The sequence below is a fragment of the Megalobrama amblycephala genome, linkage group LG10 (genome assembly GCF_018812025.1).
Source record: "Megalobrama amblycephala isolate DHTTF-2021 linkage group LG10, ASM1881202v1, whole genome shotgun sequence".
Lineage (NCBI taxonomy): Eukaryota > Metazoa > Chordata > Actinopteri > Cypriniformes > Xenocyprididae > Megalobrama > Megalobrama amblycephala.
In genome coordinates this window covers 38,150,782-38,178,319 of record NC_063053.1, presented here as the reverse complement: position 1 = coordinate 38,178,319, position 27,538 = coordinate 38,150,782, and the positions used below count along the sequence as shown (strand labels likewise).

The 27,538-nt window shown below is 40.7% G+C and overlaps 1 protein-coding gene across 2 annotated transcripts; it reads left to right on the top strand.

The window, feature by feature from the left end:
- Positions 1-1,709: 1,709 nt before the first annotated feature.
- Positions 1,710-26,240, top strand: efemp1 (EGF containing fibulin extracellular matrix protein 1). 2 transcript variants are annotated; one of them, XM_048206053.1, is made up of 11 exons: positions 1,710-1,900; positions 2,302-2,389; positions 3,598-3,643; positions 3,751-4,005; positions 5,474-5,596; positions 7,581-7,700; positions 12,400-12,519; positions 13,549-13,668; positions 16,190-16,313; positions 16,424-16,616; positions 25,087-26,240. In XM_048206053.1, exons 2-11 carry the CDS (start codon positions 2,309-2,311, stop codon positions 25,246-25,248), a joined length of 1,344 nt encoding a protein of 447 aa, XP_048062010.1. In that variant the 5' UTR covers positions 1,710-1,900; positions 2,302-2,308; the 3' UTR covers positions 25,249-26,240. The 2 variants fall into 2 exon arrangements, with proteins under 2 accessions (XP_048062010.1, XP_048062009.1); XM_048206052.1 differs by having other exon boundaries at positions 1,714-1,900; positions 3,595-3,643.
- The last annotated feature ends 1,298 nt before the right edge of the window (positions 26,241-27,538 follow it).

The window sequence follows — 27,538 nt, the reverse complement described above, 5'->3', positions numbered from 1 at the left end:
ACTACAGCATTCAGCCAGAAACCAAAGCTGCTTTTCTCTCTTCTCCGGTCACATTCATATGTAAATTGCATGAGCTTTCTTCATCCATTAGATTGAAAGATCTGAAAAAGCCCATACGTGTACCCGCCCATAGACTCTCCCCTCAAAGAAAAGTGATTTAAAGTGGACAAAAGAGACTGATAACATACCAGGTATAAACAGGTATGTCTCCCTCGTCCATTTGTGATCCAATCAACCAAAACGCATCTTAATACCAGGTGTAAACAGGGCCTAAAAAGAGATGAAATCTCCTATGACAACTTGCAGTGTTACATATCATCGAGGCAGAGAAAAGACAGGTAAATGCTGTTATCACTGTTTTCCATGTTTGTGAAGTAAATATGTTTACACAGCTTTTTAAAAATGGCAGGTGCCGGAGTTTGACATGCGTTTAGCCAATCAACATATACCTACCTCAATGGTATTTCCTATAGTGCTGGTTTAGACCCTACTCTGAAGTAGGAGCTAATTTAGTTCCCCCAAATGGAGTTCCAAGAACTAAAATCGTTCCTGCAGGCAGTGCGAACACAGCAAAATCAAGGTACTTCCGCTAATAGTTCTAGGAACTATATAAAGGTTAATCTGGTGCGAAAGCCCCTGAAGTCATCAGCAGTCAGAGAAGAAGCGGGCAGGGGTAGAGGGGATAAAGGTGGTGACAATTCTAGGGGCCGCCGCGTTTTGTATGTTCTCACCTGAACCGAGGGCCCCATCCATCAGTTCACACAGCAACAACCTACACCGGGCCATACCCTACAGCCCTGGGCAGAGAGAGGAGGATGTTGTGAAGAGATTCCGGTTGTCCGAGTCAGCAGAGAACAGTATGTGTTTGTTTGGACTCATTGAGACCTGTGAGCCTTCCGTACGAGCCGATCACTGAATGGTTCTCACGTCCTCATTTCCATCACCTGTGCTTCATGTCCTGTTTGCATGTTCAAATAACCTGACTGTTCAGCGAGGTCTCATTAGCCGAGCTCCGTTTCCCGTGTTTCCTGCTATTGTAGGTTTGATTAAGGCTCTAATTTGCAGCTCTTGTGTTTAAATGATTGCATTTTGGATTCAGTTTTTTGTTTTGTGTATTGTTGTGTTTTGACCAAACTTAAACTCCATATTTAGTACCTGAATCATTAATATTGCACATCTATGTGCATGTAATAAACACATGAATGAATATGGTAAAATATGCTTTTAACAGCTTTTGAAAGTACTAGTGCAACATAAATGAGCAAGATTACACAAAACCTCATTACAGTTTAGCATGTTTATATATATAATCCAATGCAAAGTGGACAATTTCAAATTGAATCTGGAGAGGCACTTACACAGAGATGCTTGCATAAAGTGATCAAGTGCATAAATAATAATATTATTTATAAAAAGCCTTTCTCGAAGCTCAAGGTCACTTTACAATAGAATTAAGACAACATGCAGTAACGAAATCCTTTAAGATGAAGAAAGCACAGAAACTGAGATGCTATGAAGAGCAGTTCCAGTGAGTTATTTTGATTAATATACTTCTCAGATTCTAGAGGACATTTATGATTAATGCATTGAAATGAGAAACAATATGGACTCGAATACACTTGACAATGCCATTACAAAGTCTGAGCACAATGCCTGGCATCAGTGAGTTTATTAAACAGCCTGTGGAGGGAGACACATCCTGCCCTTCCTCGAGCCCAAGAAACAAACACATCCAACTCCTGCAGCGGGAAACAACCTGTTCACCGCTCCCACATTCCTGCAGCGGCCATGACGTCACGAAGCCTTCCTCAAACATCCCTGACATTCCGAATCCGACATCAGACCCTCATCATCCTCCGGACTGAGCTCCAGACTCCCGACGCGTCTCACAGCGGCTCAGGTGAGTGTTACCGCATGTTGTCTGGTGCAGTTATATGAGCTGTGATAAAGTTCAGTTTGTTTTGCACAAACATTATGATTTATAAGAACCTCGTTTAATAAAAGTGACTAGGGTTAAAAATGATGACTTTGCTTTTTGGGTTTGAAGTGAAGTGAACAGAGCCTGTGCAGAAGCAGTGCTCGTGTTATCGTACAGTATTTATATGCGCTAAAAACATTGTTCTAAGTGTTTTATGGCTGCTTGTAATTGCATTATCAGTAGCACTTTAAAAGGCATTTCTAGAGAAGTATGCGAAGTGACTGGAGCTGAGCCAATGACAGCAGAATGAAGTGTTCTCACATGTTCAGCAGTGATGCATCTACAGGTGTTAAGTGTTCTTTTGATTTCTTTAACCCATGTAGAACCAGCATGATGTTGGGAATCTACCTGCTAATGACAGTAGTTGCCTGTGTTGTTTCTCAAGAGGCAGAAGAGCCTGTGTCATATACGGCAAGTGCATTATTTACATATAGAGCTGTCACAATTATTGATTAATCAGACAAAAAGTATCAACATCTTAGTGATCCTGGAACAACATTCCAATCAACCAATCATATTTGTGGGGCAAGTTTACAGTTTATGTCAAGTGTGTAGGCTTACAACAAGGGTTAGGTGCTTCTACATCCCTCTGATTTTACGGTAGGGTTAAAGGATTAGTTCACTTTCAAATGAAAATTTCCTGATAATTTACTCTCATCCATGTCATCCAAGATGTTCATGTCTTTCTTTCTTCAGTCAAGAAGAAATGAAGGTTTTTGATGAAAACATTCCAGGATGTTTCTCCATATAGTGGACTTCACTGGGGTTCAACGGGTTGAAGGTCCAAATGTCAGTTTCAGTGCAGCTTCAAAGAGCTCTACATGATCCCAGACGAGGAATAAGAGAAAAGAACCATTGTTCATTTTCTATGACTCAATTGAACTAAAATGTCATATGCAATATGCTAGTGCAAGTATATAACAAATAGTTCAAACTTTGTAATACACTTAGCAGTGTCTACACTGCTGGAATTCAAATAGAGAAGAAGAAGAGAAGTTCAAGATGAGCATTTCTGGTTAAAATGTATCAATTTTTTTGTTTTTTGAAAATGAGTGATTTTTTTCTCTCTAGATAAGACCCTTATTTCTCGTCTGGTATCATTTAAAGCTCTTTGAAACTGTAATTTTGACCTTCATCCATTTGGATCCATTGAAGTCCATTATATGGAGAAAAATGCTGGAATGTTTTCATCAAAAACCTTAATTTCTTTTCCACTGAAGAAAGAAAGACATGAACATCTTGGATTGACATGGGGGTGAGTAAATTATCAGGACATTTTAATTTGAAAGTGAACTAATCCTTTAAGACTAAATTTTCAGACAGGAATGTCTCACTTGGCAAAATCACGATGATCTAATCGCAATTTTTTTTTTTTTTTTTAGATATATTGCAGTTTAATTTAAAATGACATGTTGCCATCGATTAAAGAAATGGCATAAAATGTGGCAGAAAAAACACTTTTGTAAAATACTCAAAGGTCTTCCTTCATATGAAATGATCGTGACAGGCTTACATACATACAGATATGATTGTTTTGTTATTACAGCTCATAATTATGTTAAATTGACAGGCAAAAGATTCTCTTACAGTGATTTTTTTATTATTATTATTCACAGCAGTGCACAGAAGGCTATGAATATGATCCCATTAAAGAGGTATGCAAAGGTAATAAAATAATATTGTTGATATAATATTCTCTCTCAACTGTTGTCTTTTTGTCTTTGAGAACATGATTCCAAAGCCTAACCCCAGTTTTCTCTCCATGTGAACAGACATTGACGAGTGTGTCCTTGTCTCTGACGCCTGCAAAGGGGGCATGAAGTGCATAAACCACTATGGCGGTTACCTCTGCCTCCCTCAGAACGCCCAGATTTTCGTCAGTAACGGGGACGAATCATCGCAGCCCACTGACCCTGTTCCCCAGAGCCCGCTGAACCCCACTAACCCACAGACCCGCTCAAACCACAGAGCTGGAGACACGCAGTGTTCGCCTGGATTCACACGGGATGAGCAGAACTTCTGTCAAGGTACTGAGCACTGATTCAGTGGGTCAAGACAGATTCCTTGTTGCTACACAACGACAGTGTAATGGCTGAGATCTGCTGATTTGAATTCTCAGTGTAGCTGCATAGTTAAATAGTGGAGTTCAAAGTTCAAGTTGAATGTTCGTGACGTTCATGAGCTGGTTGTTGAGAGAACTCTTTTCCCCATCATTGATTCCCAGAAAACAGCTACATTTCCAAAAGGTTCTGAACTAAAAAGTTGCTTTTGAGTCGTTAAACGGAAAACATACATTTTGGAAAATGTCATTTTCCCAGAAAAGCATTATTATAATTTCAGTAAAGGCAATATTTTATAACAGCACAGAGACTATAGGGATGTCAATGACTGACCGTTGATCGATTAATTGTGTTAATCATTTAATCAATTAAGCAATTAAAGTGTCCCTGAGCGTTGGATCTTTTCCTTATAAGTAAAGATTACTCTATGTGCACTAAAAACACCACCATTATATGTTAAAGTACACCATGACAACAAGCACTTTGTCTTTCGGTGATTGAAGTAATTCATGCATGTAGCAGTAAATACCAGCATGTTTGCGATTACTTATATATGATATTCCTGAAGCTAAAGGATGAATGTTGAAAGCTGAACTGTAGTCCACAAGCTGAATTATTCTCACGTATCTGCTCTTTTCCAAGTGGATTGGGAACAATCATAATCTTAATCAAAATGACAGAGGCTTCTTCCACACATGTGACACAAAACAATCAAATAAAGAGGATATAAAGGATATGAAGTGTACAAAGAGACACACGATAGGACATAGATGACATAGAATAACATATGCAAGGAGAAGTTTAATGTGCAAAAGAGATATAACAGATAGAAAAATAGAATAACCATAGATGTAAATAGGAAGATTTGAACAGGAAATAGACTTGAAGAATGCACTTGGTTCTGTCTGGAGGAGGTGGAGAAGGTCATGTATCGTTGATAAAGGCATCTGAACAGCACTTTCCATCCAGTAAATCTGATGGAATCTGATCCAGCTAACAGGGAATGTTCTGACAGAGTTCCTTCAAAGTTATGAATAAATGTTCTTCAAGTAACGTTCATAGAACATTTGTTTGGAGTTATCTGGTCTCTAATAATGTCATTTTTAATACAAAAACATTGATCATGGAACATTTTATTGAAATTCTTCTAACATTTTTTAAATGTTACTACTTGTTTCAGAACGTTCAGAGAACATTCAAAAGTAACATTCCCATAAAGGATACAATGGAATGTTTCCTTAACGTTTTCATAACCAAGAAAAGTAAATAAACATTTTTAAAACATAAAAAAAAAACAGACATTTTGAAAGTCGAGAGAACACTCGGTAACAACATTGAAGAACATATTTTATGTGATAAATGAGTGATTTACTAGATTTGCATTTACCATGGTATGCATTGATCAGTGTGTGTGTGTGTGTGTGTGTTTGGACAGACGTAGACGAATGCACTCGCGGCACACACACCTGCAGTGCAGAGCAGACCTGCTACAACACCAGAGGCTCCTACACCTGCCAGTGTCATCCTGGATACCAGAAACACGGAGAACAGTGTGTGGGTGAGTTCACACTGCAATCCAGTCAGCAGAGCCACTTACTGACAGAAGAGGCACACACTGGATAAGGTACAGGGTCAGCAGGTTTTTGCTGGATGAACTAATGTGGTCTTACAGTGGTTTACTTGTCCATATGGGGAAAACTGTAAAAGAGAACGTATACTAGCCTGGGAAGCTTTATTTTCCCTCATTGACCTACTTTTTAGTAGTATTTTAATCTGTGGGAGAAATGGTGGAGATTGACTGCAGATATTGCATTTAAAATGTTTCCGACTTTTAGTGATCTTCTCTAATATTTTCAATGTCAAATAAATAATTTGGTAAAACAATAATACATTTATTTATATTTCAAGTGTCCTCTAAATGATAAGTTTAGACTAGTAAAATAAATAAAAATGAATATGGTCTTTCAAAATGGTCTCAGTGATGCACCGAAATAAAAATTGGCTAAAAAAAGAAAAATCATTCTACTTACATTTCTTGGTTGGTTGGCAACAATAGTTGCCAGCATTTTCTGTCATGCATGCTAATGCACGCCCATAGCACTCTGACCTCCAGTTTCAAAGACAAGGATTAAAGGGATAGTTCACCCAAAAATGAAAATTCTATCATTATTTACTCACCCTCATGTTGTTCCAAACCTGTATGTGTCTCTCTGTTCTGCTGAACACAAAATAATATATTTTGAAGAATGTTGGTAACCAAACAATTGTGGGGCACCAATGACTTCCATAGTAGGAAAAACAAAAAATACTATGGAGGTCAGTGGTGCCCCACAACTATTTGGTTACAAACATTCAAAATATCTTCCTTTATGTTCAGCAGAAGAAATAAATTCGTACAGGTTTGGAACAACTTGAGGGTGAGTAAATGATGACAGAACTATCCCTTTAAGCTAGTCCCAGACTAAAGCTGTTTTTAACTGAAAGAAACGTGCGCTGACATATCTTAAAATAGGTCAGAGCCATTATTTTGTCTCAAGATGCTCACCAGTAATGCTTTTTTCTAGGGTAGGTTTATAAAAGCTACTTAAATGTTCTAATTGAACTAAAGCCTAATCATGGCTTAGTCTATGCCCTGTCTGTGAAACCAGGCCATTGTGTTCAAAACAAACAATCTCGTTTACATTTATCCATTTAGCAGATGCTTTTATCCAAAGCAAATTGCAAAAGCAATTCGTCACAGAGCCTGCAATATTCGTAAAACACTTTGCCAGTTCTATTAGACGGCTAGATAGGGAAGCAAGCTAGAGCGGAGGAGAAACGCAGAGAAGAAAAAGTTTTTTGTCTTTTGTTTTTGCAGAAGAGGTGAATTTTAGCTGCTTTTTGAGAGTTGTGATGTTCTTAGCAGTTCAGATGCAGGTCAGCAGCTCATTCCACCAGAGAGGAGCAGAGAGGGTGAAGGTTCTGGAAAGTTGACTTTGTGCCTCATTGTGAAGGTGTTCAGTGACTGCTGGTGGGTGGGAGTGTACACTTGTTTCGAGGAAGAATACAAGTACAGTCAGCTTAGCATCTATTTGTGCATTAAATTACAGTACACATATTTGTGAATTGTTTTGCAAAGAAAAGTGCTTTTGTGCATTCTTCCGGTGTGTGCATTCCTGTGCATTTGTGGACCTGTTGCATGCATGTGCGGAAGGTTTAGTCAATATATTTCTCATCAATCATCAACACAAACTATCTGGCTAGACATCATTGACATCAGATTAAACCTGAATCATTTCATTATGTACACAGTTTCTGTGCATTCCTAAGACTCAGTTAAGTTACTAAAGTAAAGTTCTCAGTCTAAGGTCCCCCCTCAAATTTCCCTGAAATCCCTGCAAATGTTTCATTAATTAATCTAAAATGCATTGTCAATACTTGTCCTTCCACATCAGATTTGGTCCATCATCACAGAAAAAAGAAGGAGATGTTGCTATCGCCCTGCAAATCTGTCAAGAATCCCATAGGTTATATGAGCACTGTTTGTGTAAACCTCTTTGCAGATAGAAATGAGTGTCTGCTGTCACACTACTGCATGCACAGATGTGTGAACACTGCTGGCTCTTACTACTGTGAATGTAATGATGGCTACCAGCTCGCCAGCAACAACCACAGCTGTATAGGTGAGTTAAAGACCAGACCTGCCTTTTTAATCTGCACAGCTCTGCTCACATGTGTGTGTGTGTGTGTGTGTGTGTGTGTGTCTGTGTGTGTGAGAGTGAGTGTGTTCAATGGAATTCAAGATATCCTTCAGTATCCTGTTTTGCCTTTGCTTTCACCCTCTGGTGGACAAATCCTGTCCTTAACAACACACATTTCTGATCTACCGCTCATCCCTCTCTTTATAAGCAGTACATTTCATTAAGTCAATGAATTAAAATTGCATGGGGTTAAAGGGGATTACTGCAGTTAAGATAGCTGTCAGTGTTTTTAAGTGTTATATTCACTGTAGAAGAATCAATATTGGGCAACATACAGGAAGTTTCTTATATATTAGAGTAATAGATTAAATAATAGACACAGTCGGTTACTCTTATGATCAGTTTCAATTCCATTAAGTGAAATAGATGTCAATACGAAAAATGGGCAAGAAGTCTCTCAGATTAACATGCTTCAAAGTTCTGCCAAGAATTTGATTTCAGATCTTTCACAAAGGAATTTAAAAGGTCTTGTGGGATGGACAGGATCAAGAGGAGCTTCACATTAAAGGTGAAATCTGTTAGCACAACATGTTTTAAAAGGAGAGAAAGCAGTTGGGATCAATCCCAAGGTTTCAAAGCTGTCATTTTCAAATCAACATTGGTCAGTTGTTCTGAGAACAGTAAGGAATGTGAAACTTTGCCTAACTTCTGAATCAAAGCTTGAAGATCTTTGCCAATGAATTATGTTCTTTGATCAACAACATGATAAGGAATTCCTCAGTGAGGAAAGGTTTCCTGCAAAAGCATTTTTATATGGAAATCATGCACTCAAGAACACACTGATAAGAGCGGCTCTTAGGACCAGTACAAACACTCCGAATAAGAGTCCAAGGTCCTGCAGGTCTGTCTGCAGGGAAAGATTTTGTCAAGCCTCATGAAGAACAGAAGAATGTTTCTTTTATAATCAGTTCAAAAGATGCATGTGGTGACCAACTATAACTATAACTTGCTTTTAAGACTCGGTGTAGAAATACACTAAAGAACAACTTGAGAGAAAATGGCCTTATATATTTCCACCATGTGGACACCCCCTACTAATTAAAAAATTAATTTGCTCAAAAATGCAGATTCATTTAGGAATTAAACACCACTGTGTGTTGCTCAGAGATATGCAATTTTTCTGTTGTGGCTTTGTTTGAAAACATTTTCATTGTCAAAATGAGACAATATTGTGTCTTAAATGTAGCTGTAACATTGTGGTTGTGGATTGGAAGTAGTAGCAGAGACAAGGATCTAGTCACAGGGTGTTTTATTAAAGAAAACAATGGCAGAACCAGCAGAGGAGACCACAGTAGAGTTAGAGGGATGGCAGAGCCCAGGGAACAGTGGACCACAGTGGATCAGGGATTTGGAAGACCGAGGTGGAGAAGGTGGGGGAAGACCAGGGCGAAGCTGGAGGACCGGAGGAGCAGAGCCATGCTGCAGGATTGGAGACCCAAGGTGGAAACGGAGGATTGGAGAGTCAAGGTGGATCCGGGGGATCGGAAGAAAAAGGTGGAGCCGAATGAGGACAACAGTGGAGCCAAAGTGATGTAGGAACCCGGCAGAGCAAAAGGTGTGAAGGTCCAGAAGACCAAGGTGGAGCCAGAAGATCAAAAGGGCACAGTGGAGCCGAAGGTTTGTGGAATCAGGGGCACGGAGGGTCAAAGTGGAGCCTAAATGTCCCAGGCTTAGGCCACGTCTCGGAAGACCACAGTGGATCTGGCAAGCCAGGAGACCATGGCCGCTGAAGCCAGAGAATTGGGGAGAGCTGGCAGAGCAGGAGGAACAATGGTCCACAGCAGAGCCAGGGATTTAGAAGGCCGAGGTTGAGAAGGTGGGGAGACCAGGGTGGAGCTGTAGGACCGGAGGAGCAGGGCCATGCTGCAGAATTGGAGACCCAAGGTGGAACCAGAGGATCAGACCAGGGTGGATCCAGGGGATCGGAAGAAAGAGGTGGAGCCGGATGGAAGAACATGGTAGAGCAAAAGGTGTGAAGGTCCAGAAGAGCCAGAAGATCAAAAGACCACGGTGAGGCCTGAAGGATGAGGGACTGCTGTGGAGCCAGAAGGATGAAGAGCCTTGGTGGAGCCGAGGGTTTGTAGGGCCAAGGCAGAATCAGGGGCTCGGAGTGCTGAAGTGGAGCTTAAAGGTCAAAGGTCCTAGGTTTAGGCCATGACTCTGAAGACCACAGTGGATCTAGCAAGCCAGGAGACCGTGGTCGCACCGGTGAAACCAGAGAATTGGGGAGAGCTGGCAGAGCAGGAGGATGATGAGAAGTCAGAGGAGCCAATGAAGACCCTAGCAGAGTCGGTGGAGGAGGAAGGTCTAGGAACACGAGAGCGGAACTAGGTTAAACGAGATGGGAGAAGAGTTGGGAGAAGCAATAAACTGCACAAATTTTTCACATTTTTATCATATGTTTATTAGTGAAAAACTTAACTTAATGTTACTACTGCAGGATATGAAGTGACGTGACATGTAGCCAAGTATGGTTTCCCATACTTGGAATTTGTGCTCTGCATTTCAACCATCCAAGTGCACACACACAGCAGTGATTACTGAACACACACCATGAACACACACCCAGAGCAGTGGGCAGCCATATTTGCTGCGGCACCCGGGAAGCGATTCGGGGTTAGGTGTCTTGTTCAAGGGCACCTCAGTTGTGGGCAATGAGAGTAGAAGAGAGCGCTGTTCATTCACTCCCCCCTCTTACATTTCCTGCCTACTGAGACTTGTGAGATCTCAACAATATTTCTATTTGCCCAATGTGAAACGACATTCAAAGTGAACACACTAGTGACTAGGCGGTACTTGGATGTTCTGATTGGTTTGAGAACCATGGCTTTCATCTGATGGGCATTTCAAGAGTGTTGATATTTGTCAGAGTCGATAGCCTCGTGGGCAGCTCTCCAACAGATGCAACTGTATCTCCGGCGACCCATTCCCCTCTCTTTGCCCCATGCTTTCCTGTCTGATCTGTAACTGTCCTATTCAATAAAGGCATAAAAAGGCCAAAAAATATAACTTAAAAAAAGAGTGCTGATATTTAATATTTATTTTGATTTCCATGGGAATTTTTACCTTTATGAAGGTACATTTTTCGGAACCAGGAAGTCGTCAGTGCCGGATGGAGCCATTGGAGGAGGAACAGGGTGGGGATAAGTTCTTGGAGGGACAGGTCATTGGCTCCGGGATGGACAAGGCGGTGGCCGTTGACTCTAGGATAAATTGATGCCAGTTCTACAAATTCACAGCCTTTCTCTTGAGGACAATTGATGGCCAACCTTGATTTTATGGGTTCATTAAGTCCGGCTCAATAAAAAGAGGTCTGTCACTGATGGGATACTGAGTTTCTTGGCATGAAAGGTCCAAAAACTCATGGGTGAGGGATCAACTCTGGGTGAGGAGGAGGATATAAACAGCCGCTATGTCCATTTTTAGCTAGGTTCTTCTGTAACGTTGTGGTTGAGGAGTGAGAGTGGAATGTGGAGTGGAATGAGTATTAGAGGTCAGGATCTAATTACAGGCTGTTTTATGAAAAGAAAACTTCTGAAACACCAAAGAACATACAATACAGAAGGAAAAATATGTCACACTTTACTTGTTTGAACTAAAACACTGACATAGCAAAACAAGAACCAACAAAGGACAATTGAAACAAAGGGCTATATCATACACAGGGTAATGATTAACTGAACTAGACACAGGTGAACATAATGGGCTTTTTGATAATTAAATTGTTGTATAAAATAGTACATTTGCAATTGTGCCTTTATTCTGGAAAAACGGCACTCTTGCTCGTATGATATTGCACATCTATATCGTATGATATAAATATAAGACATTATAAGAATAGAAGGCATTTTTGCCCTCATGTCTTGATTTTTAGTGTCATTCTAATAAGTTTCATTATGAAGTGAAAGTTTGCACTATTAAGTCCTGTTTTTGTTTGGGTAAAAAAAAAAGTGATTGACAGAATTAATAATGTCAGCTCACACATCATTAAAACAACAATTACAATACATATCACACACTTGTTTTGGAACTGTTTTTTATTGTGGGAGAAGATATATAAAATATTATGCTGAATGTCACTGTTATGATACAGAGGGGTTGGACACAGATGTGAACAGGTAAGCAGTCTTTATTAAGATCCAGTGAGCAGATATGGCAAGGCAGGAGTGAACAGGTGAATAGCAGAGATGACTGGTAATAGTTACGGTCCTTTTGTGATTGCAGATGGAAGAGTCTTTGAAATTGCTGGAGCTGTAGAACGCAGGAGACGTGGGAGCACTCACACGAAGACGAGGAACACACTGGGAGATCGGGATGCACAGGAGACAGGTAAGTCGAGAGCGGGGAGTCCTTGAGGTAAGCATACACGTAAGTATCGCTCAACGAGACCAGACAGTGAGTGCAGGGTGTGAGTGCTCTTTATACTAGTGATGATGAGGGTGATAATGATGTGCAGGTGACGGTGATTAGTATTCCGGTGATTGGGAGCGTTGGGATTGGTGCATGGTGGAGCCTGACGTGTCTGTGACAGTCACCATGAGTAGATTAAATGTAGACAGAGTGCACGTACAGTATAATTGTACTCATGTTAGTAAGTGAATGGATTTGGCTTGTGTTTCAGATGTGAATGAGTGTGATCTGACTCAGCCGTGCCAACATCAGTGTTTCAACCTGCTGGGCTCGTACATCTGCCAGTGTGATCAGGGTTATGAACTCGCCCCGGATTCAGTCTCTTGTGTGGGTCAGTGCTGATGCTGCATGTTCCTGTGCTTGATTTGAGTACACTCTCTTCTTACTCGAGTGCATTATTATGAACTCGCCGTGAGCGCTGAAACATGCTCAGTGCTTATATAGTGATGAGAGCTGCCCAAAGGGAATTTAAATCATTTTTTTACTTCAAAGATTCTAAAGAAATGGTTTCAGTTAGAGGTAAAGAGAAATGAACACCAGATTTGTAAATCAAAAGTCCACAAGAGGGCGCAATGAATAAATACAAATCAAACAACTGCTATATCGTTTATTGCAAGGAACAAGTCTGGCTGTTGACAAGAAAGTGCTGAATTAAAACAGCTATTCAAACATATTATATATATGATTTTAAATATGCATCAATATTTTAAAAAAGAAATACAAAATCATTACAATAGTGTAGTCATTTTTGTGATTACACTATTGTAATAAAGTATTTTGAATTCTTTATAGGCCAGTTGTTCATGGTCTTTGCGTTGTAAGGGAAATATCGCACATATCGTGCATATTACGTATTTGCTTTGCATATTTATGATTAATTTCATATGTTTGGGTTGAGTTAATTAATCTACTTGCAAAGTGCTTCAGTTTACCGTGTTCATTTACTCAGCAAAACTAAAATGCATTTGTATATGTGCATCTAAAATTCACCAAATGTTTGATTTCCAAATTTTAATTGTACAGGAGCACAAAATGTCATTCTTTATCATCAGCTAGATTGTTCTAGACAAAGATCATTATGCTTGAGTCAAGTCAAGTCACCTTTATTTTTATAGCACTTCATGCAATAGAAATTGTTTCAAAGCAGCTTCTCAATAATAAACAGAAAAGTAACAGAACTGATGATGAAAACGTCATCAAATATGAGGCAAATTCAAATTCAGCTCTAAAAAGACAATATTGTCATTATTCAGATCAAATCAGTTCAGTGTTGGTTCAGTTCAGTTCAATAACTGTTCATCAATTATGAAACAAGCTCAATTCAGCCTGGTTGAACAATGTTGTTGTGGTGTGTGTCTAGACATCGATGAGTGCGCCTTCTCCAGCTACATGTGCCAGTACGTGTGTATGAACAGCCCGGGCGGATATTCCTGCACCTGCCCAGAGGGATATCAACTGCAGAGAACAAGAATGTGTCAAGGTATCGACCTCCTCCTTCATAAAATATAGCGCTCGTCTTTGCCTGGCCTCTTCTCTATCCATCCACACCCAGATATTTCACATCAGTGCAAGATGGGCCAGGAATTCTCAAACACATGCTCATGGAAACAATGCAGGGCTCAAATGCTGCTTCACCCCCTCTGTTACTTTTTTTTTCTTTTTTTATTTCTTTAATCGATAAGTATGAAACAGAAATGCTGTTTATTTGTTCTAAACTGACAGAAAGATGTTAGATGAACTTTGTTTTGCATATCTTGCTATAGTCTTTGTCATGGTGCCTATACCCTTACATCAAAGAAAGTTGTTAAAAATCTTGTTTCCTTCAGGTGCGTAGAACCAAAAGAAATAAACTTGAGCAAAACAGAAAAAAGTGGCTGGCCGCACACTGAATCCAAAAAAAGAAAAATACAAAATTTATTATATAAATTGCATGGTGCAAAAAAGTGCAAGTGAATTAAAAACAGAGGAGCAGACGTTACACCCTTATACCCTATACCTATACCCTTACAAAAATAAGTATACTTCAAGTTCATTTTATGAAGTATACCTAAAGTTCAAGTATGTTTTTAAGTATACTTTATGTAGTAAGTATACTAATATCAATGTACCAGTAGTATACTTGTAAGTGTACTGTTTCAATACTACTTGGGACTAAATTTAGTGTATAAAAGTATACTTTATGTGTAACAGTTGTAAACTGAGTACACCTTGTTTACATTTATGCTTTTCCTTTGTACTTATAGGTATACTAATAGTTTACTAGTTAAATACTTAAATACACATTTTTTAGTTTATGAAAGTACACTTTGAAGTATACTCTCAGTAAACTACTAGTTTAGTAGTTCTGTACTGCAAGTATACTTGTAAGTTTTCTTTAGGTGTACTTATAGTTTCCTATTTAGGTATTAATTTTTATACTTGAAATGTACCTTTAACTGTACTTTAAGTAGATTTTATCTACACAACGAGTGGACTATACAAAGATTCACATACTCAGAATTAGGAACCTATCTTTTGTGTAATTTTATTTAAGTATAATTTTAAGTATATTTCTGAGAAGTACATAAAAAGTAGATTGAAAGTATAGTTTTAGTTTAAAATAAGTATACCAATAGCACACTTGAATGAACTTTTTTTTTTGTTGTAAGGGTAACAGTAGGTGCATTCATGTGAATGGAATTTCTATTGGCAATATTACACTCTTAGAAAAAAATGTTCAATGGGGTTCTGGACTCAGTTTAAAGAACTGTTTATGCCAAAGAAGTTCTATATAAGGAGAGATGTCTTAAATGACTGCATAATACTTTCATGTTTAACAGACTATTTCATTTTTTTATAGTGATAAGGTATGTTTATGAGCTGTTGAATTATTCTAAATAATAAAAAAAATGTATTACTTGTAGCTGAATCCACAAAATGACCTCATGATGGGAACTCCTAAAGGGCTCTATATATATATATATATATATATATATATGAAGCCCCTGATGGAACACTTTAAGGTTCCATATAGAACCTTTTATTCTACGAGTGTACTTCTGTAATTTGACATATTTCTCACTGAAACATTCAACATGAAAAATGTGTTTTTTTGTGCAAGACAGCAATATAGTCAAAGCAACATCTGTTCAACATTAAGATAATCCATAAATTAAAATCAATCAGGAAAAAGACAAGTTTTAAGACATGAAAAACTGTTGAATTTTGCCAAATTGGATTTAGTGCCAACAAGAAGAACGTCTTGCATTTAGCTTGAGAAAATTGCACAAGAACCAGGATTTGATCTCATCTAAACAGTCCCAGAGGGAAGAAGAAAGAAGGGTAGAATTAGGCTTGGAGGACAAATAGACCTAAGTGTCATCCCCATAGCAGTAGAAATTAATACCAAATTTCCTAAAAATATGACCCAGAGGTAATGGGTAGATAAAAAATAAAAGAGGGCCCAAGACAGAGCCTTGAGGAACACCAGTGGTAACAGATGAGGAATATGATTGAGTGCGACCAAAGAAATGGGATCTAAATCAAGTGAGAGGGACACCAGTAATACCAATAGAGATTAATCTATCTAAAATAACTTCATGAGAATTGGTATTGAAGACTGTACTTTGATCAAGCAAGATAAGTATAGCTAAGAGTCCAGAATCATCCGCCATCAACAGATCACTGCTAACTTTACCATGGCTGTCTCTGTACCATGTAATGGATGGAAACCAGACTGAAATTGTTCAAACAGATTGTTTTTTAAAAGGTGAGCACGGACCTAATCTGCAACAATCTTTCCAATATTTTTGAAAGATTTTTATAGAAAGAAAGTCAATTATAATTTGGATGAAAGATGGCAAAATTATTAGGGTCAGCACTAGATTTCTTAAGCCTTGGAGTATTACATCTTGAGAGATGAAGGAGCAACAAGGAGCGAGTTTGGAAGTTGTAAGTTCTGCATTCTCATATATTATAGATATGACATATTTCTAATCGCAATCTGTTCTCTGGTCTGGAAGACATCAACGAGTGTGAAACGGGCCATGAGTGTAGGGAAGATGAGATGTGCTGGAACTATTATGGAGGCCATCGCTGTTACCCTCAGAACCCGTGTCAGGAGCCGTACATGCTGACAGCAGAAAAGTAAGTCAGGACTAGAAATGAAGAGCACAGACACCCACCAGAGACACTTTCAAGTTTTGATTGAACGCATTTAAGCATAAAAAGAGTTATCTCCTTGCTTTCATTCCTAGCCGGTGTTCGTGCCAGTCTGCGGGTGCGTGTCGAGGCCTGCCGCAGTCTATCGTTTACAAATACATGAGTCTTCATTCAGAGCGCAGCGTACCGGCAGATATCTTTCAGATTCAAGCCACAAACATCTTCCCCAGCGCTCACTACACCTTCAGGATTAAAGCTGGCAATGATGGAGGAGAGTTCTTCCTTAGGGTGAGTAACCAACACTCAAGTGTCACACCCTTACAAAATGAACCATGGTTTCACTACAGCACCTATAGCCATTTCATGTGATGTTTCTTTCTGTCAAAACATATTCTTGGCCATTTTATACATGTTTAAATTTTATCATTGTCAATTTGATTCAAATGATTGAATGATGCAAAGAGTTCATTTCTGTACAGCAGCTCTAAAAGACAGTAGTGTCCTTGATAAGCTGAAGTCAGTTCAGTGGTTTGTTGATCTATTGTGGTTTGACCACTGAGTGGCGCTGTAAGCCAGCTGTATTAGCAACAAGCTGTTTATGGGCAAATTCAGTATTACTGGTCACACTGTGCATTCAGTCTTTCCCTCTTCTCTCATTTGAACAGTTAGGCAAGGTAATGCCCACCAGGTTTATTTGTGTAGTGCATTTCCCTCACATGAATCAGTTTTGATTTCCCTGGTAGCACAACATCATGAGAAAACAGAATGAGATGGGCTCTGTCCTGACTGTTTCCCTAAGAGCAGTGCTTGCTGCATCACATGTTATGGGTTTAATTCAGCATTTGGTGAGCACTGTGAGTTTAATACTCTCTTTGTCACTGCCACCTTTTAAAATGCTCCTTTAATTTAGGTGTGTGTGAGAGAGGTGTGATGCTTAAATGTCTTTGTAGCGAGGTATGTTCAGGGAAGAAAAAGGTAGGTACTGGCGAACATTTCACACATAACTTTATTCATAAAATAAACAAACAACAAAATGAATGTAAAAGCCCCTCACGGACGACTGCCGCATGCACATAAACAACATAAATAGTCCAGGCCTGGTCCTCTCTCGTCATTCACTGTCGTCGCTCCTCCTTTTATGCTTCCAAGCTCCTCAATGAGAAAAGAAAAATATCTGCCACAAGGTTCAGAAAAATAAATAAAGTTTTCTTGAAGCTTTTTTAAAAAGATTACGAGTCACTTGAGTTAAAAAAGAAGATGGGAAAGACAACCCTTGTGAAAAAATAGTATACTTAAGCACACTTTATTTGTATGTACTTTAGTATAACTAAATGTACTTGTGGCACGCTATAAATTGGTGTACTTAAAGTCTGCTAAATCGGAACAACTAATTTTGTACTAAATGCATTTTAGTTGTCCAAAAGCAGTGCTGAAGTTCAACTAAAGTTGTATTAAATATACTTGTTTGTGCTAAAGTGGAACTATTCCAAGTATACTTAAGTACACTTTAAATATACTCTTGTATTTAAGTTTTGAAATGCAGAATTCACTCATCATAAACTTCAAATGTATTTTGGTGACATTAGAATTGCAATTCAACTGTAAGAGTGTTGAACATACATTAATATTATACTGATAACAGAGTTTTAGTGATTTTAAAACACATTGCAACGGCATTCCAAGTTCACTTGTAGTGTGCTAATGGCATCATTATAGTGTGCTTCAAATAGGCTACAATAAAGTAATCTTTATAAATAAAGTTACAGCTTTAGAATATGCCTTTTACAGACAGCACCAGTATACCAGTAACTTACTTACCCAGTGAACATCAGTGAGACAATGGGAACAGATTTATATGTATATTGAAAACAGGATCCAGTACGGGCTGGAATCGAACCCGGGTCACGCGGACCGCTGTTGCACAAGAGCACTCGGCTTACCTGTTGCGCCACCAAACAGATATAATCTACGTTAAACTAGTGTTGCTTTGTGTTCTCTCTATACTGTTTTAAGTACAGCTATAAGCGCACAGACTTTATAAATGACAACTATTAATGACAGCACAAATTATGGATTAAAAGAATGTGAATTGCTGACAAAATTATTAATATAGACACAGTGGTGCGTGAAAATAAACGTGAGACAGCTGGTTGCTATACAACACGAACGTGCATTAAACTTTAAGCTGTTGAAAAAATAAAACCATTAGACACAACATTAAATATCAAGAATGTTTTGCTTCCCTTTTACCTGACATGATCTGTCATTAACGCAACATGAAGCAATTGCATAAACGGCACATTAGTTTTATTCTTGTGCGTGCACTAAAACATAGACAGTTCTGTTAATTGGTGGAAAAATATTGAAGCGTTCTCAGACAATAATGAGACGTGCTACATCTCGAACATCCAATAACAGGTAATGCATTTAATGATAACAGTTCCCAACACAAAAATGAATAGAATGCAACATAAGCATTAAACTCCTTGTCATCTGCAACACAATAACATTTAGAACATGCTACACTACCCCCCTCTACCTGTCCTCGACCCTGAGGACAAAGTCTCTAAATTTTACTGGGGTTCTCCTCCTTCTCTTCGGACGCCCCCTGAGGAATGTGTGAGCTTGGCCTTCGGGTACCGATTCTTCTGAGCCCTGCAAACGACTGCCCTGAAGGGTGTCAGGTAACAATGTCACTTGCTGGCCACTACTGGCCATTTCCACTAATTCACTTACCCCCTCTGACCCCCTTGGAGTCTCAGCATTTTGTGAAGGAAGCACTGTGCTGGCCCGCGGTGTTGCAGTGCCCCTGTAAGGGGCTAGCCTATCCCGATGCAGCACCACTTTGCGCCCCCGAGGAGGCAGCTGCACCCGATATACAACCTCCCCCAGCTTTTCCAATATTGGGCATGGTCCCACCCAGTGGCTGTCCAGTTTCGGGCACCTCCCTCTCTTCCTCACTGGGCTGTAAACCCAAACTAGCTCTCCCACCCCAAAGTCACGCCCCCGGGCATGCAGGTCATAAGCTCTCTTTTGACGCATCCCAGCAGTCACCAGCTGCCTCCTGGCATATGCATGGGCGGAGTCCAAGCGGTCCTGGAGCTGTCTCGCATATTCGGGTCTCGCGTGAACAGGTGGAGCATCCGGGGGCTGACCACTGACAACTCTGCAGGGGTCCTAATCTCCCTACCCAACATAAGCAGGGCCGGAGTGCATGAGGTAGAGTCCTGAATAGCAGAGCGACATGCCATCAAGACCAGCAGCAGATGGGTGTCCCAATCGTGTTGATGAGTGGATGTTAAGATGGACAACTGCTCAGCTAGTGTCCTGTTTAATCGCTCCACGAGCCCGTCGCTTTGAGGGTGGAGTGGGGTGGTACGGGTCTTGTTGATTCCCAACCGCTCACACATGGAAGAGAATACCTTGGACTCAAAGTTTCTACCTTGGTCACTATGGATACTCTGGGGAACCCCAAACCTGCTAAACATGCCCTCCACCAAGGCGTTGGCAACAGTCACAGCCTCCTGGTCAGGTAGTGCAAAGGCCTCAGGCCATTTCGTGAAATAATCCATTGCAGTCCAAACAAAGCGATTCCCCTGTGTGGTGCGAGGAAATGGCCCCATGATGTCCTCCCCCACCCGCTGCATTGGCTCCCCCACCGGAAACTGCTGTAGCTGGGCCCTAGACTGACCCTGTGGCCCTTTGCGTGCTGTACAAAGATCACAGCGCCTGCAAAAGTCCTCCACATCATGCCTCAGCCGTCCCCAATAGAAGGCCTGACGCAGACGTCAAAGCGTCTTTGTCACCCCAAAATGGCCAGATCCAGCAGAGCCATGCATGGCTGTCAACACTGTCTTTTGCATGTCCCCAGGAACCATGACTTGAACCATGAACCATGACCATCTCTTTTCTCCTGTTGCTGGCACCACCCATGCTCGCTGGAGAACCCCCTCTATTAGCCGCAAACATTTGAACTTGGCCCACAATCCCTTGGTGAATGGGGAGAGGGCTGCTACCTCCTCCTATGGCGGCTGCTGCTGTGCCTCTACCCACAGCATCACAGGCTGCAGGTCTGGGTCCTGTCTCTGATTCTCCGCCCATTGAGTGACATCCACCTCTTGTAGCTCCCTGCAGACTAGTTCGGGTCCATCACTTCCGTCCACCTTCCGGCTAAGTTCCAGCTCCCGGACTTCTCTGCGCTCACAATACTTGCATTCCTGCATACTACATGGCCGTCTTGACAGGGCGTCTGCATTGCCATGTCGTTCCCCTGCACGATGTGTCACAGTGAACTCATAACTCTGCAATTCCTCGAGCCAACGAGCCACCTGGCCCTCTGGCTCCTTGAACGTCATCAGCCACTGTAAGGAGGCATGGTCGGAGCGTATGGTGAAATGCTGACCGCATAGATAGTACTTGAAATGCCTGATGGCAGAGACTGCGGCTAACAGCTCTCGCCGTGTGACACAATACCTCTTTTCAGCTTTGCTGAGCACCTTGCTGAAATATGCCACTACTCTTTCCCCATCTGGGTACACCTGGGACAAGACTGCACCTATTCCATCCCCACTCGCGTCAGTGTCCAGGACGAAGGGCAGGTAGGGGTCAGGAGGAGCCAGAATGGGCGCGCACACCAGGGCCTGTTTCAGAGTATCGAAAGCTTTTTGACAGCCCTCTGACCAGGCAAAGCACTGATCTTTCTGCAGGAGCTTGTACAAGGGAGCGGCGATACAGGAAAAGCCCCATATAAACTTCCTGTAATACGATGCCAAACCCAGGAAGCTTTTTAGCTCTCTTTGGCTCACCGGAACAGGCCACTCCCGTACGGCTGTCACCTTGTCTTCAGCAGTGCCAATTCCCTCACTGCCTATACGATGCCCCAAGAAGGTCACCTCCCTGCTTAACAGCCGGCACTTATTGGGATGTAACTGCTGCTCTGATTCTCTCCAGCACTGCCCTCAAGGCTGTGACAGCTGAATTAAATGAGTTCCCATGTACCAGTATGTCATCTAAGAACACCAGACACTGCTGCCGCGGAATGCCTTCCAGTACCCTCTCCATTAAGCACTCAAATGTGGCAGGGGCATTGCAAAGGCCAAAACAGAGGACTTTAAATTGCCACAGACCCCTATCCGTGCAGAAAGCCGTCTTGGGTCAAGCTTCTGGTGTCAGTGGCACTTGCCAATACCCACTCCTCAAGTCCAATGATGAAAACCAGCAAGAGCCAGCCACAAGATCCAAACATTCATCTACACGTGGAAGAGGGTACGAGTCTTTCCTCGTCACTGCATTGAGCCTCCTGTAATCGACGCAAAAGCGCCACTCCCCAATCTTAACCACCTGACCATTGCCGAAACTCAACGTGGCCTTAGACAGGTCTAACTGACAGCCATGGTCCCTCAAAAAGTCCAAACCAGGATACAACTGTCCTGCACATTAGCAATCCACACTGGATGCTGCACGTTCACGCCCCCCACAGTCAGTGTCAACAGCCCCTTCCCTTTCATTGGTGCCAGCTCCCCGGTCACTGTGCGGAGCTGAACTGCTGTGTCCTCTAGCTGCGTTCCCTCTGGCACCACCTCAGGATGAACCACAGTCACTGTAGACCCTGTGTCTACTAGGGCGGTGCACTCAACTCCCTCAATACAAATGGGAATATGACAAAAATCTGATATGGCTGCTCTTCCCACTACCACCACCCCAAGTTAATTCGTCCCATTGTTCATGGTAGGCCTGTCTGCTTGCACTGGCGCTGAGCGGGACATGGGCTTGGGGGTCTGCAGCGTCCCGCCTACTGCGCCCCCTTCCCGTTTCCCGAATTATTAGCTAGTACAGGGCATTCCCTAACCAAGTGCCCCGGCTGGCCACACCCCCAGCAAAGTCGGGCCTGTGTCTGCCGCCTGGGAGAAGGCAATACCAGTCCACGAATCATCTCTGTAATCTCGTCCAGCCATTCAGGTTTTGGTGAAGCCGTTTCACCTCCTCCCGTTGCCCTGATGGTGGGGGAGGGGTCAAGTGCTGACCCCCTTATTGCTGCTTCAACCATCATTTCCCTCTCCAGCGCCAACTCTAAGGCTTCGGCCAAATCACGTGGGCGCGCCAGCTGTGTATGTATGCGCAGCTCTGCTGGAGAGAGAGCTCTGATAAACTGATCACGGGCCAGCTCGCTCTGCACTGATGGTGGAATATGTGCATAAGCTCACCTTGCTAGAGATTCAGTATCGTTGGCCAGAGCTCGCAGCGGTTCACCTGGAATTCTTTGACGGCTGTGCAACTCAGACCGGAGAAGCTCAGATCGGAAACACTGTCCAAAGCGGCGTCTTAATGCACCGACCAATGCACCATAACCAGCTCTTTCACTAGTGTCAAGCAGCAACAAACATGAGAGCGCATCATCCGTTAAGCAAAGAGAGAGCTGAAGGGCTTTCTGTTCCTCTGACCAAGCATATGCATGAGCTAATAGCTGAAATTGGGCATGAAAAGCCTCCCAATCTGATTTGCCAGAATATTTAGGTGTTTTTATTGCAACCGGCATATTCGATTCATGGGTGCCACCATTATTGTTTACCTTTTGACCCCTCGCTTTACGCGAGAACGACGCGCCGGCGTCTGACATCATGACGTTCAGCAGCGGCGGGTAATGGCGGCTGATGGCGTTCGGCAGCGGCGGATAATGGTGGCTTGCTTTCTCACCCGCAGCAGCAGCTTCACATGGCTCTTTCTTCACAAAACTCGCCTTAAAGTGACTGGGTACAGACACGGTGTGCACACCAAGCATATTTGCTGCCCCAGCATAACCGTCATCTTCCTCCAGCGGAAGATCAGCTGCTTGGCTCATGCACGCACAGTCAGGACTCAAATCAGCCACTTTACCCCCAGCTGTCTGCAATCGTTTTTACTTCTGACACCAGTTGTAGTGGTCTAGGCCACAACCCACGCCGTACACACCCCGACTTGAACAGAGAACCGCACTTGAAACAGCGAGGCACACCTCTGCCCCCTTCTCCCCACTTTCCCTCACACACACACACACCAGGGGTGGAGCCTCTTCGCATATTTAACTCGAACATCCAATAACAGGTAATGCATTTAATGATAACAGTTCCCAACACAAAAATGAATAGAATGCAACATAAGCATTAAACTCCTTGTCATCTGCAACACAGATTCCCAATAGTGTGCACTCCAGCGAGTTCGGTTGTTTAGCAAAAGTACAGCAAAACTGATTGTTGGTGAGTGTGATGGCATTGGCTTTATGGCGTGTTCAAAACATATCAATCATTGAGGTTCAACCAATAGTAGGACATTGGGGCAGGTCAATGGGGGTCAAGGTTTAGCTTCAGCAGTTACAGGGTTTTCAAGTCATGTCAGAAAGAATGTATTTAAAATGCCCATGAACATCAGCACAAACTCATAATTATGAGTTTAGGTAACTCTGGATTTCCTTAAGAGTTTCAGAGTTAAGTACGTGACGGTGAGAAAACATGTCAGAGGCAATGGATGCAGAGTCTGCCCCAGTGAAAAAACCCTACCAAAATGTATTTAAAATAGGCCTACATTCATTTCACACTAACTAAAAACCCATTAATATACCATAGTCAGCATTTGAAGTGGATCAAAAAAGTTCATCAAAGTTGTCCTTAGAAGAAGGTTGTAGGAAACTTTGATGAAGGGTTTTGATCCGCTCCAAATGTTGACTATTTACAGACATACTGACATAAATATTTTAATTAAACTTTATTTGCAGTTCTTCTTTATTGCACAATGCATATTTCTAAAAATGAAGCCTAAAATGTGTTTAATATCACTATTAATAAGGATAGTATGATCACTGTATAATTTGAATGCAAGATATATATACTTGTACTAAAGTATACTTGCAATAGTTCCACTTAAGCATAATTAAATATACTTAAGTATATCTTTAGATGGACCTCAACACAAAAATTCATGTTCCAGTTTAGCAGACTTTAAGTATACCAATTTAGTATACTAAAAGTACAATTGCAGGGTATTTATATTAAGTACATGCAAATGTAAATGCAATTATAGTACACTTAGCATAAAATAAATGTATTTCAAATAGATTTTAGTATATTTATTTTTCACTAGGGAAATCATGCTGTTTTAAGTTTGCTTAAATTTTTGACTTGTTGATTTTCATAACCCATCTTCAAAAATAAATGTACTAAGATGCTTTACAATAGGTCACATTAGTTAATGTTTATTAATGAATTAACTAACAAAGAGCAATACATTTGTTGCAGTATTTATTCATCTTTTCATGTGCTTCATCTAAGTTTATATAAATACTGTGATCAATAGTATCAAAAGTGGCATTAAGATCTAACAGCATCAGTGCAGCACAGTATTTCCAGAATCCACCCTTAACAAACTGTAATTAGTAGCCCAGTCTCACATTATCTATTATGAATGACTTCTTGACACCACTGTGCACATTGTTGTGGGTTACAATCCCTTGTTTGATAACCTGTTTTATTGTTTGTTTGTTTTGTCTGCACTATTTATTTCTGCATATATTATACATGGCAAATTAAAGAACAAATAAAATCCATAGAAAATGTTGCACATTTTATATTTTCTCTGCATGTGCTTGGAGTCTTCCGCTATCTTGAGAAATAATCTTCTTATTATCTTATTATATTCTGCCACCATAATTGATTAAATTTGATGATAGATTTGGGAATATTGCTCTCTTTGTATCTGATTTGCGTGTGTTTGTCCTTCATTGCATTAGCGCTTCAGCAGCGTCGGTGCGATGCTGGTCTTGACCAAGTCCCTGGAGGGTCCGCTGGAGCTGATCGTGGATCTGGAGATGATCACTCAACACACGCTGATGAACTATCGCTCCAGCTCTTTACTACGGCTCACCATCGTCGTGGGACCCTACGCTTTCTAACACTTCCGCTGCTTCACACTTTTATACATATCCGGACCGCTTGCATTAAAGTCAGACAGCAAGATGTTATGCACTTTTATCTCGCAGTCATCATAAAATAAACAGACTCTTATTCAGGGCTCCAGACTATCACTAAAATGGCTGCTGATGTGCCCATCATTTAAAATATAACTGGTTAAAATAATATTGGTTTTTTCACATTATATCATTGTCGTCTGGGGTCGAGTCGTAGAGGGGTCGTGATCAGGAGAGATTGAGGCTAATATTTAGTTCACTGCATCTCCTTGATCAACCACAGTCAACAGAGCTTTGAACAAACACATACAAATAAATGAAGGATGAGTGATTGTTAGTCTCACACTCACACACACACACACACACACACACACTCTCTACAGCACGTTTACCAAAGGCATCATCTAAGGCTGTCTATATTAATTTGGATACATTTGAAAACGGCATTTTTGTTTCAAAACACTCCTCATCCACACTGAAAACACATAAATCATCTTACTGCGCATGCGTGAAACAATAAAAGCTGACTGAGATGATACTGAGAAAGCAGACGTAAGAAATTTCTCACACTATTCTTCTGGTACAATCATTAACTAAATGTCTTACCACTTACTTTATAATGCGGAGGCTGTCAAGTCTTCCCTTTCTTTTTGACAAACTCTGAAAGGTCAATTTGTTCATAATCATTTTTTAGGTCTGGAGCCCTGCTAATTTAAGAAACAGCACACACATTTTTACAGTATCGTATCTTTATTAAATATTCCTGCACATGGTTGCACTTATAATTCATTGATGTGAAGGTTTACGTGACTGAAAGACTCTTTCTTCAACCACCCTCCACAACTTTTTTAATAGATATAAATGGTAAAATTATGGTCATATGTTAAAGCAGAAGTTTTAGATCTTTTGATTGAATGTATTGTATTTTATCAGTAAACATGATGTTCCTCCCACATATTAAACGTTTGCCACTCCTCAGTATAGGTATCATTTGCTGGTTTAGTTAACATACAGTATGATTTGCACTGATGACATGACAATATCCTGATTCTGGCTTCGCATTTACTCATAATTCATCTGCTCTGCTTTTAAATAAACATTTTAGACTGAAATAATTCTCTAGCTGAAACACAGATGTCCATATCCACATCTCACAGCCTTTAACAAGGATATAAAAAAAAATACAACATCAATAATCTGTTAATAATAGAACTTATTATTTTATTAAAATGTATTTTTAATTGTTGACCATGAATATTTGTACTCTTGAACCAAAACTATGTTAAAAATAAAAGGAAATAAATCTCATATGTAAAGGTTTTTTTCATTTATTGAGATTTGATTTATTCATACAATGGTACAGTTTTGGGATGCACCAATAAATTGGCCGATAAAAGCAATTATCGGCACTATCAGCCATTGTTTAAAAACAGCTGAAGATCAGGGCTGATTATATCCTCTCAATCAAAAGAGGGTGGAAAAAATGTGTCAGACTTCAACTCATACTGTGTGAAGAAAATTTCTGTTGTGTTGACTCATTAGACATACAATAAAGAGAACAGGAACTGTCAGAAACCTCTTGCTACAAACTTTGCTTAATAGAATCATTCATCCGATGTCATCATCTTTACCTTAAAATGCTAAATACAATGTACTTCACCATAGTATTTCATGTGATGTTATGCCAGGACTTAGGATCAGCAGATCTTAAACACATTTGTAATCCCACACTATATAAATAATATACAACAGAGAGCTTTGTGAGAAACCTTTTAATATGTATGATCTTTCTAATATAGCAAAAAGAATGCCAAATAATACATCTCCAGGGCCTTTTGAGCTCTTTAAAGTCTTTTTGGATATAGATGCTCTTTTTTTAGCAATGCCACATAAGGGGTGATATTTATATTGTCTTTTGATTAACACTCATCATGGTTAATCATCTATTTTATTTGTCGCCCCGCTTTCTGTATTGTTGCCTTAGTGTGTGTGTGTGTCAGTTATTCCCGTATGAAGGAAGTCTCGTGAGATTCCGTACGTCACCGTGTGTTCTGGTCATCACGTGACCATAACACGGAAATTTTTACTATATAGGTAGCCAGCTTATCGGCGTTTGGCAGCGTCTGTGTTCGCTCTGCTCACTTTTGCCCAGGTTTCAGCGCTTTTGTGGGGTTTTTTACCGAACTGTTATTGGAATATACTGCCACCTCACTTGTGGAGTTTTTCTGTGTTTTTTTGGACTTTGGAACTTCGACATCCCTCCTATTGGTCCCTG